This window comes from Nomascus leucogenys, chromosome 8 (assembly GCF_006542625.1).
Source record: "Nomascus leucogenys isolate Asia chromosome 8, Asia_NLE_v1, whole genome shotgun sequence".
NCBI classification, from domain to species: Eukaryota; Metazoa; Chordata; class Mammalia; order Primates; family Hylobatidae; genus Nomascus; species Nomascus leucogenys.
This window is the reverse complement of record NC_044388.1, coordinates 61,747,407-61,763,829: the sequence shown is the minus strand read 5'-3', so window position 1 is coordinate 61,763,829 and position 16,423 is coordinate 61,747,407. Positions and strand designations below refer to the sequence as shown.

The window sequence follows — 16,423 nt, the reverse complement described above, 5'->3', positions numbered from 1 at the left end:
AAAACTTTGCTTAGGGTCAATGAGCTATCTTTCAAGGCAATACATAACATTTCTCTAATGAAACCTCCAACCATCTCTTTGTTCTTCTGAAGACCACCCCAGTCTGTGTGTATGCCCTGAACTGCAATTCTGTTTTCCCGAATAAAATGATTCAGAGACTCATCTTTGCATTTTTAATTGATCTTGACACAGCCATTTCACATATATCCCTACTGTGCCACATGCTAGGCACTGTGCCATGCACTTTACATACTTTCTCATTTCACCCTTCCCACTTTCTATATAATCGCCACTATTGGTGATGATTTTATTTTATTATTATTTTTTGAGACAGAATTTTGCTCTTGTTGCCCAGACTGGAGTGCAGTGGCGCCATCTCGGCTCACTGCAACCTCTGCCTCCCGGGTTCAAGCCATTCTCCTGCCTCAGTCTTCTGAGTAGCTGGGATTACAGGTGTGTGCCATCACGCCCAGCTAATTTTGTATTTTTACTAGAGACGGGATTTCACTATGTTGGCCAGGCTGGTCTCGAACTCCTGACCTCAGGTGATCCGCCCGCCTCGGCCTCCCAAAGTGCTGGGATTACAGGCATGAGCCACGGCGCCCCGCCCTGGTTATTATTTTAAAGATAAGAAAAGGAAATTGTAAAAGTTAGTGACCGGCCCAAGGTTTAGATGAAGTAAATGGAACTTGTGTAAGGTAACTTGAAGAACTCTGCTTACTCATGTGAACGCTACCCAGGTAAGGTTTAGTACCCCAGTACTGAGGAACTAAAGATGGTGGTGGTAAGGGGGTGGGGAGGGACATCAGTGTTTGAGTTCAACCACCACACGTTTCTTCATTTTTAAGTTCTGTCTAGCCATTATACCACATATTTGTCTGCACTATAACTGGACTTCTGCACTGTTGATAGTCCTAAGTTTCCTTTAAAGCTTGGCATCTGTGTGGCTTATTTGGTAGAGATTTGGACTTTCAAAGGGACGATACCCATCACTGGGGATTTCTCTCAAACCCCGTCGGTTTAAAAACCTAGTTGGGCACTGCCGCTCAGCCGGCCCGAGGACCAGGGAGGCAAGCACAGAAATAGAAAGCATTTGTAAGCGTTAGTAGCTACTTTAAAGAGTAACTGTTCTGTTAGACCTACTAATAACAAATCGGGAGCTTGTATTTAGCACATCATTTTTAAAAAAAAAAAACCTTCATTTTTCTTCTATTTTAGTGTTTTACCTGAGAGGCTGAATATACTAAGACAATGGCCAAATCTAATATAAAAATAGACCTCTAATCCACAACCTGCAGCAACCTGCCCAGAACACCAGTCGGTCACCTACAATAACCAACCCAAGGAGCCTGCCTGCTCTAAATCAGACTTGCACTCCTCTGCCTGCATTTTTTCTTCTCGTTCGGATGGTCTTCATTTATTCCCACATACCTGCGGTGGGGAGGAAATTAGCAAAAGCAAAACCCGGGTCCTGCACGCAGGTAGCTGAACTACGTACGGCCCTAGGGCTCGGGTCTCCCCTAAGCAAGAACCTCGAGGGCCGGAGACAGGAGTGCAGCCCAGGCACGCGCGTTCGGATGGCCGGAGTAAATGATCGCGAGATTTTGCGGGGTAGCAAGGGGCCGGATGCCCATGGCGGGAGAAACTAGTCTGGAGACGAGCCTAGCTCTTCATCCCGTCGGGTTTCACAAACGAAGCCCGAGCTTCCCGGAGTGAGGGTGGAGCTTCCTGCCCGCGCCCTCTGCGCATGCGCCCGCCCGGTGCCCGCCCCCACGACCTGGAGTTGATGTCACGTCCGGCGGCGGCGGCAGCGGCGCTGAGTTTTGTCTCCCGGGGCGTCGGGGCGCGCGCCGGTGTCCCAGGTGTCCCGCCGCCTCCCTCCTTCCAGCAGGACTCGCCCCTCCTGGCCCTGGGCCCCAGGCCCCAACGGTGCCCGCCTGCCCGGCGGTCGGTCAGCGCACAGGGCACGGCTTCCTCTGCTTCTCCCGGACCACTTAGTCTCAACTCGGGTGTGTTTCCACTACTAGAGGTGAAGCATCCATCATAGAGAGAATGGGACCTGGGGTCTTGGACCAGGGTGTTTTTGCTTTTCCCATCAGGTGGTTGCGCGTGGGCAGGAGATATTATTTGCAGCATTTCCTCCTAGAGAACGCCTTTGTCATTGTAGTGCAATCTAAGAATGGGTGTCCTTAGACAACAGGGACCGACCAAATCGTCATGCAGCTGTTCGGATGCTTTAAAAAAATAAATCCCCACACTCATTACGCGTTTTATGCTGCTGACTTTTTTATTTTTAAGACATCTGCTCCCGAAAGCTCAGAGCCTTTAGCATTTCATTTTCTAAACGAATCCTAATCTTACCTGTGACTGAATCGGTTCAGAGGATATCTTTTCAGTAAGGAAGGAAGCCCTCCCCTGCTCCCTGGGAACGTCACAGGATTTTTAAACCTAAAGATTTACTCTTTTGTGCAAAAACACTGGAAGCATTTGGGTGAGGCAGTGCAGTGCTTTTTGGCAAATGCATCACATCTTTTCTGTTCTTGAAACGCCAAATCTAACTTGGTCTTTTTTTGGATGAATTACCGCCGGTATTATGAAGGTTACTGTGAAGGAACCTGAGACCACTGAACTTTTTGAGTTCTTGCGATAGATTTTAAATCGTTTTTCTGTCTTCAACTCTGACTTTGGGATCACTATCAATTGGTTACATTCTTTACCCTCTTCTAGTTATAATTTAACGCGATTTATTTGTTGTGGGTTTTGAATTTTGATAGCTACACTTAATAGAATTGTGTTTAGAAGAAAGATAAGTGAGGAACTCGTGGCTTTTTACTTTTATATAACTTAATTTTTCATTTTACAAAATGCCCATTTAAAAAAACGTAGCTAAGCAAAAGAAAGGAAATTAAAATCATCTAGAATCCTACTATCTAAAGATAACCATTGCTAACATTTTGGAATAGAGTGTTAAGTTTTAAAATACATGAAATTTGTAAAAAACAAAAAATGAAATCATAGTGTGTACTGTTCGAGTATAATTTGCTTGACGTATCTTGCCTGGCTTCCATTTCACTTATTTTTTTTCTTTGCGCATTTATAATAGCTACAGAATGTTCTATTGTGCTAGGCACTCGTAGGTATAGTGGGAAACCTAGTGCATAAACCTTGTGCCATCTATTTTAGCAGCTCAGAGAACTTTTAACTTATATCTTGGTTTTTAGCCAAGATGCATAGGTGAGATGGTTGTAGAACTGAGTAAAAGGAAAGATTTAATATTGGGTCCTATGCAAGGGTACATCACATTTATTGAAAAGGTGGAGAACATCATTGAAAATTATTCTAATTCTTGGCTGTTTGTTTCTAGACTCACTTTTCCCTTTCGTCTCTCTCTCTCTCTTTCTGTGTCTCCTCCAAGAACGAAATATGACTGAGGACTCTCAGAGAAACTTTCGTTCAGTATATTATGAGAAAGTGGGGTTTCGTGGAGTTGAAGAAAAGAAATCATTAGAAATTCTCCTAAAAGATGACCGTCTGGGTAAGTACTTTTTAAAATTAATCTCATTGGTTCTCAATCACTCCACATGTTCTGAAGTAAATATTTTCTTAAAAGACATCCAGAAGCATTGGTTACTTGCTGTATTTTTTAGTGATGTGGTGAAGCAGAATGGTGTATTTTGAGAAAAGTTAAGATTTTTCAAATTCATATTTCACTGAGCGTCAGAAGTTTTTGAAAGGTTTCTTAAGAAAGTCATTAGTATTTTTTTCTTTTATTGAACCCATATGTTTTCATGTATTATCTAGGTAAATTTGCTGCTGGGTAAATTTGTGATAACTCTGGTCATGATTTTCTTTTTTTTTTTTTTTTTTTTTTGAGACCAAGTCTGACTCTGTTGCCCAGGCTGTAGTGCAGTGGTGTGATCTCAGCTCACTGCAACCTACGCTTCCTGGGTTCAAGCAATTCTCCTGCCTCAGCCTTCCAAGTAGCTGGGATTACAGGCATGCACCATCATGCCTGGCTATTTTTTGTATTTTTAGTAGAGACAGGATTTCACCATGTTGGCCAGGCTGGTCTCAAATTCCTGACCTCAAGTGATTCACCCACCTCGGTCTCCCAAAGTGCTGGGATTACAGGCATGAGTCACCGTGCCCAGCCCATGATTTTCTTTTATGGAAATACTAAGAGTGCATTGTATATTGACATTTTAGTTTATTTTAAGCCAGTCTGAATAAGGTCTGTTGTTGACTAAAGTAAAATAAACTGAACCATAGTTAAAGATAATACTTTATTTGCATAGAGTCCTTTTAAAGTTTCTGAAACATTTCTCACCTTATCTTTGATCTTCAACTGTGCGATCTTTGCTTTAGTATGTCCGGTATTCTCCTTTGATAAGTAGAGGAACTGAGGGTCAGGGAAGTCACTAATTTATTGGAAAATGTAGGGATTTGAAGGTGGACTGTACCACTTAATAGCTATGTTACTTTGATCAAGTCATTTAACTGCTTTGAACTTCAGTTTCTGCATTTTTAGAACAAGAACTACCTAACAGGCTTGCAATGTGAATTAAATAAACCCTGTGATTAATAACTACCACTGTTATAGGGAATGTAGTAATATATGCAAAATGCATCTGCAATGCTGTAAAATGCAAATTGTTTTTAGTTTTGTTATTTTTAAGACAGAGTCTCACTCTGTTGCCCAGGCTGGAGTGCAGTGGCACGATCTTGGCTCACTGCAACCTCTGTCTCCTGGGTTCAGGCGATCCTTCTGTCTCAGCCTCTTGACTAGCTGGGATTACAGGTGTGTGCCACCATACCCAGCCAATTTTTGTATTTTTAGTAGAGATGGTGTTTCGCCATGTTGGCCAGGCTGGTCCCAAACTCCTGACCTCTAGTGATTTGCCCACCTCAGCCTCCCAGAGTGCCGGGATTACAGGCATGAGCCACCGTGCCTGGCCGCAAATTGTTTTTAAATAACTTAATTGGCAGAAGTCTTGGGCTAGAAATCAGACTAGTATTGCCTCTCCTAAACTTACTGACCATATGGTAGGCTTCCCCTGAAGAAATGTCTTAACTATTCTTTGAGTTTTAAAAAATGAAATGTGCTTTGACATACTGTGATCAGCATGAAAAGCTTCTAACAATTGTTTTCTTCTTCCTCTAGATACCGAGAAACTTTGTACTTTTAGTCAGAGGTTCCCTCTCCCGTCCATGTACCGTGCATTGGTATGGAAGGTGCTTCTAGGTATGAGACCCAGGAGTTGGAAGATTTATCTTAAAAAATATTGAATAAAGGGATCATTTGCTGTCTTATCAGTCAGAAAAAGGAGAATTTGTTTAGGCCTTTTACTGAATATTGGATCTTCCCCAGGAGGTTCAACTACCACTCATTATTTTCTGTTCTATTAATGATACTATAGAAGAGAAAATAGTGTGTGTTCCTGAGACAAGATCTGGGAAGAGCATTAGACTAGGAGAAATGAGAATTGATTTAGGCTTTGCTATCAGCTGGGTAACCTGGAGGAAGGCGACCCCTCTGGGACTCATTTTTTGCATCTATAAACTGAGGCTTTTGAGCTAAATTACTCCTAGTTTTTAGCTCTAAATTTGTAAGATTTTGTGATTCTCAGCTATAGAGGTATAACTTCCTAATCTGTCAAAGAGGAATTGGAGACTTATTATTCCCTAGAAGTGTGAATGACTAAATTCCAGTGGTGTGAGTGGCTGAATGAGAAGGAAAACTGATCTTACTTAGTTTCTATGGAAGAAAACGTGAATTAAGTGCCATGAGTAACTGGCAGCATCCCTTTTGAGCCCAAGATTTTCTTTCCCCTATCATTGCTGAGCCTGCTGGAGCATATAATTCCTATCCATTACCATCCTTCTTTTCTTTCTTAAAAAAAGTATTTTTGGCTGGGCGCAGTGGCTCACACCTGTAATCCCAGCACTTTGGGAGGCCAAGGCGGGCAGATCACGAAGTCAGGAGATTGAGCCCATCCTGGCCAACACGGTGAAACCCCCTCTCTACTAAAAATACAAAAAATCAGCTGGGCGTGGTGGCACGTGCCTGTAGTCCCAGCTACTCGGGAGGCTGAGGCAGGAGAATTGCTTGAACCTGGGAGGTGGAGGTTGCCTTGAGACGAGATGGCACCACTGCACTCCAGCCGGGGTGACAGAGCGAGACTCTGTCTCCAAAAAAAAAACAAAAAAAAACTTACAGTTTGTTAACTATGAGATAGTGGTAAGGACTAAATTCCCTGAAGAATATAAACTATGATTGCTCCTTATTGGGTATCCCTGTGTGCCTGTCAGTAGGCTGAGTAGTTTACATAGATTATACAGAGTAATCCTAGAATCCTGTGAGGCAGGTATTGGTATCCTAATTTTGCAGGTGGGGAAAAAGACTCTCTGAGGCTAAATAACTTGCCTAAGGCATTACAGCCTGTAAATGGCGGAGCTAGGATTTGAGCTTACGTTTGTGGAACTCATTTGAAGGTAAGATAGATTGTGGACCTCATTTTCTTTCCAAAATGTAGGATCTTTTCAGGGCTTGAGAAGCCTGCAGCCCCGTCTGGTTATGTAATATGGAGGCAGCGGTACTAGGAAGCCCTGCAGAATGACTTGTTTCTTGTTCATCCTGGCAGTCTCCGTGCACTTTTATGTCTGGTAGGTCAGTGTGCAGTTACAATCTGGAGAAGTAGTGACAACTATTTTAGTTTCTCCTAGAGTACTTTCTTTAAATGTTACTGTTCTCAGTGCCTTCTGGGGTACATTTTAAGTGGTAATGTCAACAGTGTCGATTTCTGGGAGGTGCTGTGTGTCTATTAATAATTCCAGTGGATTAATGGGAGTTGTACAGTTGTGTGTTCCCTCACTTCTTGAGTGCTACAGCCTATCTGGCTTATTCCTCACTTCTACTCTTCTTAACCTTTCTTTCTTTTTTTTTATTTTGAGACGGAGTTTTGCTCTGTCACCCAGGCTGGAGTGCGGTAGTGTGATCTTAGCGCTGCAGCCTCCGCCTTCCGAGTAGCTGGGACTACAGGCGTGCACCACCACGCCCGGCTAATTTTTTTATTTTAGTAGAGATGGGGTTTCACTGTGTTGCCCAGGCTGGTCACAAACTCCTGAGCTCAGGCAATCCACCTGCCTCGGCCTCCCAAAGTGCTGGGATTACAGGCCTGAGACACCCTGCCCGGCCCACCTTTCTTTATCATGTCATAGTTATTTTTTGAGGACAAGGCACTGGAAGTTTGGGGCTGTCGCGCTGTGTAGGACACAGCCTGACTCTTCTTAGCACAGAGTTTTGATTACTTAGGGATCTTTACTTCAAATGCCTACTTCCTGATGCTATTTTAGTTAAATATCAAAAAGAGACTTTTTAGGACCAGCTGTTAGAAAACAAGGGTTAACGTGCTGCCTCTAGCAGTGTGATGAGGGTTTGGTCACAGCTGTTTAATCTGTATTAGCCGAGGTGTAGGAGACACTTTAGTGTGTTCCCTTGGCTTTTCTGGAAGCCTGGCACACAGTCTCATAGCTACCATGAGTAAAGATTTATTTCAGGGAAAAGAACATTTAAGCAAGTTTTTTTTCTAACATTAACTGGTATCATGTTAGCTACTATTGTTTTTGTTTTCTGGGGTGTTCTTTAGAATACTAAACCTGTGGCATTTTGCACCAAAGAGGGATTCATAGTCAAATGTACTAGCTAACACTTATACTAGCTTAGTGTTTGCTGAGTACTCTTCTGAATGCTTTGTGTGTATTGATTTGTTTATTCATCTCAACAACTGTATAATATTAGGTATTATTATTCCCATTTGTCAGATGGGAAAGCTAAGACATAGGGAGATAAAGTAATTGCTAAAGGTCACCACCCAGCCAGTTAATTGTAGAGCTGGATTTAAACCCAGGAACTTTGTTCCAGAGTCTATGCTTCTGTAGAGCCTCATTAGGTTTAATGAGGCTTGAGCAAATAAAATGTGTTTTTGTTTTTTTTTTTTCTTTGAGACAGGGTCTTACTCTGTTTCCCAGGCTGGAGTGCAGTGGCACGATCACAGCTCACTATGGCCTTGACTTCCCAGGCTCAGGTGATCCTCCCACCTCAGCCTCCCAGGTAGCTGGGACTACAGGCATGTGCCACTGGACCTGGCTAATTTTTTGTAGAGACAGGGTTTCTCAGATACCTTCACCCAGTTGCCCAGCCTGGTCTCAAACTCCTGGGCTCAAGTGATCTGCCTGCCTTGGCCTCTCAAAGTGCTGGGATTACAGGCGTGAGCCACCATACCTGGCCTAAAATGTTTTTCTTTATGGCAAAATTTAGAGCCCTTAAAATTCATTGTCACCATTTCCCAAATCTGTTTGACGAGGGCATTTTTTTTTCTCTTGGGGTTAGCAGTCTGTAGAGAAGCATTTGGTGAAATGCTTATCCCATTTCCTGACTCTGACAGGTGGGGAAACAAGTGCCCAGAAAGACAAACACATTCAGAGTCCTAGTATTATCCAATCTGAGGCTAGAATCCAGGATGGCTGGCCTGTTTAGTGGTCTTTCCGCTATGTTTTCTCAGAGCCATTTGTTTGTAAAAAAGATATGACACCATGTTTAAATGGGTTAATGAGCTTAATATGTCATAGAAGTGTCCTGTAAGGTGACCTCACCAATGAAGATTAAGGACTTTTTGACCTGGAGGATAGGATACTTAGTGAGCAAGTTTTAACTGTTGAGGAAGAGAAGAATTCAGTGGGCTGTTGGTGGTTCTGAGATGTAGGGGCCAAATACAAAGACTAGGGTGAGACCTCTAGGAGCTAAAAGCAGCCTGAGGCTGCCATAAATTAAGTTAAACCATTGTTAGGATTGATGTGGTTGTTAATCTTGAATGTATGCAGCACACTTAATCAAGGGGTTTGCCAGTGTTGTTTCATTTCTCTCTCATATCAATGATGCATCAGCATTCAAACACTGATAATATTTCACATTTAAGATTGTTTTATAGTGAAAATTTCTAAAAGAGATTCTATATGGTACTTGAATATCTGTGTGAATTCTAGCCTAATTGTCTTGATCGATTCTTGCAGCATCCTCTTTCATAGATGAGGGATTTGGAGTGATGGCTCAGTATCTTGTCCTTTTTTCGTTTTTCCTGTTCTCTCTAGGAATCCTGCCTCCACACCATGAGTCCCATGCCAAGGTGATGATGTATCGTAGGGAGCAGTACTTGGATGTCCTTCATGCCCTGAAAGTCATTCGCTTTGTTAGTGATGCCACACCTCAGGCTGAAGTCTATCTCCGCATGTATCAGCTGGAGTCTGGGAAGTTACCTCGAAGTCCCTCTTTTCCACTGGTTAGTGGTCACTTTTGTCTGACACTAAGCTGAACTCTAGACTGTCCCATCTTGCCAGCCTTTGATTGTATCATGTTTTGCCTTAAAAACTTTTGGTGGCTCCCTATTGTTATTAGAATAAAAGTGACACATCTTTACTTGGCATTCATGGCCATGCACATTCTGACCCAACCTTCTTATTTTTTGTTTTTCTAAAATACGTTTTATTTTGAAGTAATTTCAAACTTCTAGAAAAGTTGCAAGAATACTACCAAGAATTTGCATATATTTTGACATTTTTGAAGGGCATAATCAGGTGCTTTGAAGAAAGCCCCTCCATTTAGGTTTGTCTGGTGTTTCCTCCTGATTAGATTCAGGTTATTCATTTTTGGCAGGGATACCAGGTAGGTGATGCTGTGTCCTTCTCAGTGTCTCCTATCAGGAGGCACATAGTGTGGATTTGCCCCATAAGAAGTAGTGTTAACTTCGATCAGTTGGCAAGGGTGGTGCCTACTGGAATTTTCCACTGGAAAGTTTTTATTTTTCCCTTTGTAATTACTATTTCTCTTTGTGGAGAGACACTTTAAAACTGCTATGTAAACATCCTATTCCTTATTAAACTTTTGCTCATGAGTATTCTCATTTGACGATTTCTAAAAAATTTTCATTTTTTAACTTTTTAAATAATGTTGGATGTAGAAGAAAGTTGCAAAAATAGTAGTGTTCTCAAATACCTTCACCCAGTGTCCTCAAATATTACATTTCATACAACCATAATGTAAAGATCAAAACCAGAGAATCACAATACTGAGAGCTACTCTAGGCCTCCCTGGGATTTTGCTGATGTCCCACTGATGCTCTTCTTCTGATCCAAGATCCAGTCCCAGATCACACATTACATTTAGCTGCCACGTCTTAGTCTTTCATCTGGAAGAGTTCTTTTTTTTTTTCGAGAGGGAGTTTTTCTCTTTTTGTCCAGGCTGGAGTGCAATGGTGCAATCTCGGCTCACCGCAACCTCTGCCTCCCGGGTTCAAGCAATTCTTGTGCCTCAGCCTCCGGAGTAGCTGGGATTACAGGTGTGCACCACCGCACCCGGCTAATTTTTTTTATTTTTAGTAGAGACGGGATTTCTCCATGTTGGTCAGGCTGGTTTTGAACTCCGGACCTCAGGTGATTCACCCACCTTGGCCTCCCAAAGTGTTGGGATTACAGGTGTGAGCCACTGTGCCCGGCCTGGAACAGTTCTTCAGTCTTTGTCTTTCATGACCTTGACACTTTTGAAGAGCCCTGGCCAGTAGAGCATTTCTCAATTTGGGTCTGTCTCATGTTTCTCCATGATTAAAGTCTGGTCACGCATTATTGGCAGGAATACCACAGAAGTATGGGACTCATTACTGTTGCTGCTAACTTTGATCACTTGGGTAAGATGGTGTCTGCAGAGTTTCTCCACTATAAGGTTACTATTTTCCTCTTTGTAATTAATAAGTAACTGTGGGGAAGTACTTTGAGACTTGTAAATAGCCATCCACTAATGATTCTTGCCTGAACCAAGTTTTACTATGCTGGGTGCCAAATGGTGATCTAACTTCCTCATTCTTTCTGCATGTATTAGTTGGCATTCTTCTCTAAGGAAGAATTTTCCCTTCTCCTTCTTTATCAGTATGAAATTAAAGTGTTATTTGTTTGGCTAAAACAGTGAATTGTTCAAATGGATTTGCTGGAACGTTCCTATTTCACAAAATTTATTTTTATTGCAGATCTTATTTTTTTTTGAAGTTAATGATGGGGTATCCATGGACAAACCTTAGAGCTAATAAAGATCATTTATATTTATTATGTTTATCGAGAGAGAAGATCCCTAAAAAATAATTGGAATAATTTAAGCAATCATCTTTAAATTTCACTTATTGGCAAAGTGAAGTTGATAGTACACACAAGTTCTTAAATTATATATAAAATTAAATTAGATAATTTGTTAGTTCAAAGAATTGAGATGTTAGGGTATAGGCTCCCCCTCACCACTACTCAGCTTGTCTGTGTTCCAAGCTGAGACACCTTTACTGCAGTGTCAGGCAAACGTGCTTCTGAGTGTGTGTTTTGGACTCTGCCACCCCATGTCTCCCCAGTCATGATCCTCATTATGTTAGTCTGTTTTTGGTTGCTTATAACAGAATACCTGAAATGGGATAATTTATTTAAAAAGGGAATTTATTTCTTACAATTCCAGAAGCTGGGAAGTCGAGGATTCAGGGGCTACATCTGGTGAGGGCCTTCTTGCTGATGACTCTCTGCAGGGTCCTGAGGTGGCACAGGCTATCACATGGCGAGGGGGCTGAACGTGCCAACGTGCTCACCCAGGACTCTCTTCCTCTTTGTAGGAAGCCACCAGTCCCATTCCTGTGATAACCCATTAATCTATGAATTGACCCACTGATGAGGGCAGAGCCCTCATGATCCAGTCACCTCTTAAAGGCCCCACTTCTCAATACTGCCACATTGGGGATTAAATTTCAACATAAGTTTCGGAGGAGACAGATAATTGAACCATAGCACCTACTTAGCGCCCACTCTGCCTCATTTTTTAATCCGTTAATAAGAGGGTGCAGCATTGCTCGGCACAGGGCCAGGAAGGACGATATGGGTCCTCTTCCCTTGACCTGTCAGTGGTCAGGAGCAGTCAGTGATATGCCACCTTTGGGGGTGCCAAGTACAGTGCACAGAACTGCACGGGAGTCCAAGAAAGGAGATTTTCCTTTCCCTTTTCTTCCTACTTATTTTCCATTCTCCTCTGACACATTAATAAAATGCTTAGAGAAAATTTATTCCCTTTTATTTGAATTCTGTTTTTCTTGACATTTTATAGAATATTAACAAGTTGAAAGAAGGGCTTAGAATGAAATAATACATTAAAATAACAATTTTGATTTAAGTCGGTACTTTTTAGGGGAAATTGTGATACTTCTTAGTTTCTTTTTAACATTAAAATCCTTCAGCTATTAAATCCTAGATGAAAATTTAAAGCTTTTTGTATATGATATGGTGTTTGAAAACAGAAGAGGTTTTCAAATAAGGTCCCGGTTTTTCTAAGATTTCTCTGTTGAAATTTACTTGAGAGTTTACTTTTGCATTCTGAGTATTGACACAAGGTTTGAGAAATGCCATTCTTTTGATTCCTAAAATTCTGATTCTAGGAACATTTTAACTTTTTTACTGCTTAAGATAGAACAAAATTCTGAAGGTATGCATGAATGCTTTGAAATAAAGCAAATGCTTTATTAGTCTTTTTGGAGCTCTTCAGTATTGCAAATTACTGTGCTGAAAAATGTCTCCAGTTACTGATGGTGCTGTTTATTACACCCTTTTCAAAGACTTTCTCACCTAGTACTGAGAATATTTTTGGGTGGAGAGAGTCAGTGACTTGCTTATGATTTATGTTGACTCTGTGAGGGGCTTAATGTTAGAAGCTGGAGAGTCTCTGTACACTCAGCCTGAAACCTCGTCATTCATAAGCAGCACTGACCCTGTAGTTACTCATCCTTTTCTCCCCCTTGCTCCCAGGGATGGACTCTGTGCTTTTTGATCCCACTTTGATTTATTAATGTAGCCTTTTCAAAATTTAGGGAGCAAGGTTTCATTTTTTATTAAAGAAATATGTATTCCTCTCTTTCACTGCCTTCCTCTTGAGATTTATTATTAATCTTTCAGGAGCCAGAAGATGAAGTATTTCTTGCCATAGCTAAAGCCATGGAGGAAATGGTGGAAGATAGTGTCGACTGTTACTGGATCACCCGACGCTTTGTGAACCAATTAAATACCAAGTACCGGGATTCTTTGCCCCAGTTGGTGAGGGCTTTTTTTTTTTTTTTTTGGCTATTGGAGAGTGAACAATGGTAGTGGGGGTCTTCAGGGAGTGCTCTTACCTCCTGGGGCTGCTACAATTATGAATAACCCTTTATAGTAGGACTCAGCCAGTGTTTTCTGTAAAAGTCTGTATAATCTAAATATTTCCAGCTTGGTGGGCCAGATGGTCTCTATTGTAACCACTCAACTCTGCTGTTGTTGCACAAAAGCAACCTTAGACAAAGCATAAAATAATGTTCCTGGCTGGATTTGCCCTGCTGCAGACTATAGGTGGCCAGTCCTGCTCTATAGTATTCCTTATTCTGGTCTAGAATCCGCTGGTCTAGAGTAATCCCTCTGTATAAGTTAAGGTTTTCATTTGGCTGCATATAATGGGAAGCCCAAATACCCAGAAGCTAAGAATCCAGTTAGTGCAGAGCTGGTGCTGCAGAACCACAGTATGGAGAGGGCTGCAGACTCCTGCCATTCTGCTCCAGTATTCATAGGAATGATCTTTCCTCTTGTGCTCACAAGGTGGCTCTTGGACCAGTGGCCATGACATCTGTGTTCTGGGCAGGAGGAAAGGGAAGGCAAAGGTAAACACAAAGGAATAAGAGGGACAAGCCAGCCACATCTGTGGCCCATTAGGCCTTCCCTCTGCATGTACAGCTGTACAGCTGAACTTTGAGTAGTGTAGGGTTAGGAGAACTGACCCAACCCCAGCATAGTTGATACTCTGCATATAACTTTTGACTCCCCCAAAACCTAACTACAAATAACCTACTGTTGACTGGAAGCCTTACTGATAACATAGATTGTCATTTAACACATATGCTGTACACATATTTTGTTTCCATTTTTGTTTTTTTGCGATGGAGTCTCATGCTGTCACCCAGGCTGGAGTGCAACGGAGTGGTCTCAGCTCACTGCAACCTCTGCCTCCTGGGTTCAAATGATTCTCCTGCTTTAGCCTCCCAAGTAACTGGGATTATAGATGCCTGCCACCACACCTGGCTAATTTTTGTATCTTTTTTAGTAGAGATGGGGTTTCATCGTGTTGGTCAGGCTGGTCTCGAACTCCTGACCTCAAGTTATCCGCCCACCTTGGCCTCCCAAAGTGCTGAGATTTACAGGCATGAGCCACCACACCCAGCCACATATTTTGTTATATGTGTATTCACTATATTCCTGTAATGAGGTAAGCTAGAGAAAAGAAAATGTTAAGAAAATCATAAGGAAAATAAAATATATTTTCTATTTATGAAGTGGAAGTGGATCATCACAAAGTCTTTATTCTCATTGTCTTCACGCTGAGTAGGCTGAGCAGGAGGAGGGAAGGAAGGATGGTCTTGCTGTCTCAGGGGTTGGCAGAGGTGGAAGAAAATCCATGTTTAAGGGGAACTTTGCAATTCAAACCCATGTTGCTCAAGGGTCAACTATTTGTTAGTGACCAGGACTGTGTCACTTGGCTGCCCTGTCTGCAGTAGAGGCTGGGAAAGGTATTCTTTTTTTAAAAAAAGCCTTGTGATCTCCTACTAAAACAGGGGCTCTGTGAGTGACATAGGAAGGGCACATGAGAGTGTGGCAGGCAGCAAGCTGTTTCTGTCATAGCCTGGCTTGGGAAGGCAGAGAACTGAATGGTACTTGCTGTGTTGCACAAGCTAGTCTTCCTTTGCCATTTTCTTTTCTTCTAGTTTTTTCCCCTTATTTAACTCATTTATAAAAATAAACCTTATTTTCTTAAATTATTGGGTTATTTCTTTTTAAAATTCTACTGAAAGTGGTAACTGCGGTACAGGGTGCAAAATCAGATGTGGGGGCAGTGATGATGGTTGGATGAGCATTGAGGATCACTGCAGTTAATTATTAATAAGGCAATGTGCAAGACCCTTCAGCTTCTGAGAACACTTATATAAGAGCAGTTTTTATATACTTCAACTAGGTAAAATTTGATTTTTAAGATTTTGAAATTTGATCCACTTTGTTGATTTCAATAAAAATAATTTAAGCCTAGAAATGGAGCTTAAGTAAATATGTCAGTTGCCTGATCAAATCAGGAGATCTCAGTTATATCATACCATGATCTAATTAGCTTTTCTTATTTAATATTCGAGTAAGTCAGTAGCATTTTGATAGTTTATGCTGTTCTTTAAAAATTCATCCTTTATTTTTCATAACATAAGCGGTGAGTGCATTCTCAAGAGAAATTAAGCAATTCAGATGAATCCATGTTTCCCTAGACCTGGACTAACCACACCCCATCCCTGCAATTCCCCACTTTCCCTTCTAAGAAGTAAACATTTGTCATTAGCTGGGTGTGTATTATTTAGGACTCTCTTATGTGCATGTATATATGATATGATTTTTCTTTCTTTTTTTTTTTTTTTTTTTGAGACGGAGTCTCGCTCTGTTGCCAAGGCGGGAGTGCAGTGATCCCATCTCGGCCCACTGCAAGCTCTGCCTCCTGGGTTCACGCCATTCTCCTGCCTCAGCCTCCCGAGTAGCTGGGACTACAGGCGCCCGCCACCACGCCCAGCTAATTTTTTGTATTTTTAGTAGAGATGGGGTTTCACTGTGTTAGCCAGGATGGCCTCGATCTCCTGACCTCGTGATCCGCCCACCTTGGCCTCCCAAAGTGCTGGGATTAATCACATTAAGTAGTAGTATACTGTACATATGGCTCTGTGGTTCTATTTTTGTTTTTAACTTACTGCCTTGGAGAACTTTCCAAGGCTATAGACAAATCGCTAGTTTTCAGTCCTGACTTCCTATTAGTACCACCTGGGAGCTTTTAAAAATTACCATCACCTTTCCTCCACCTAGACAAGTGAAATCTGAATCTCCGAAGGTAGGGCCCTGGAATTCTAATTTAAAAGCTCCAGGCAATTCTGAAGTGTAGTTAAGGGTTGAAAGGCATTCATTTAGAACCACCTTTTAAAAAATATTTACTCCTAGCATTTCCTGTTACGAATTTGCTGTGTTTAAACATAAGAGATCCATACTGAGAGTAAGCATGCCCTTGTACAGGCTCCCTGTGTGTATGCGTATCTCTCTAGGCTTGGTACCTACGAGCAGAGGCTCAAGCGGAGGGGAGACATATTTAACATCTATTCATTTATTTTTGACATATTTAAAATTTAAACTGCCTGGCTGCTCATCCCAAGGCCGTATCAATTTATGCTCCCACCAAACAGATGATGAGATTTCCCATTTTCCACCCCATTGCCAATACTTGATAGTAAAAAATGTCTTAAATTTTTATCCATCT

General features: G+C 41.8%; 1 protein-coding gene across 4 annotated transcripts in view; it reads left to right on the top strand.

Annotated features, from left to right (window-relative positions):
* The first annotated feature begins 1,751 nt into the window (after positions 1-1,751).
* The window catches only part of LOC100580823 (TBC1 domain family member 7), a 65,101-nt gene continuing 50,429 nt past the window's right edge, over positions 1,752-16,423 (top strand). For 2 of the 4 annotated variants that reach the window (XM_030817311.1, XM_003263520.3), the window contains exons 1-5: positions 1,752-2,009; positions 3,416-3,535; positions 5,162-5,242; positions 9,148-9,335; positions 13,021-13,158. In XM_030817311.1, the coding sequence (XP_030673171.1) occupies positions 1,787-2,009; positions 3,416-3,535; positions 5,162-5,242; positions 9,148-9,335; positions 13,021-13,158 (750 nt within the window). In that variant the 5' untranslated portion in view covers positions 1,752-1,786. Of the gene's footprint in view, positions 2,030-2,524; positions 2,589-3,415; positions 3,536-5,161; positions 5,243-9,147; positions 9,336-13,020; positions 13,159-16,423 lie in introns of those variants that run through there. The other 2 variants (XM_003263521.4, XM_030817312.1) reach the window with 2 other exon arrangements.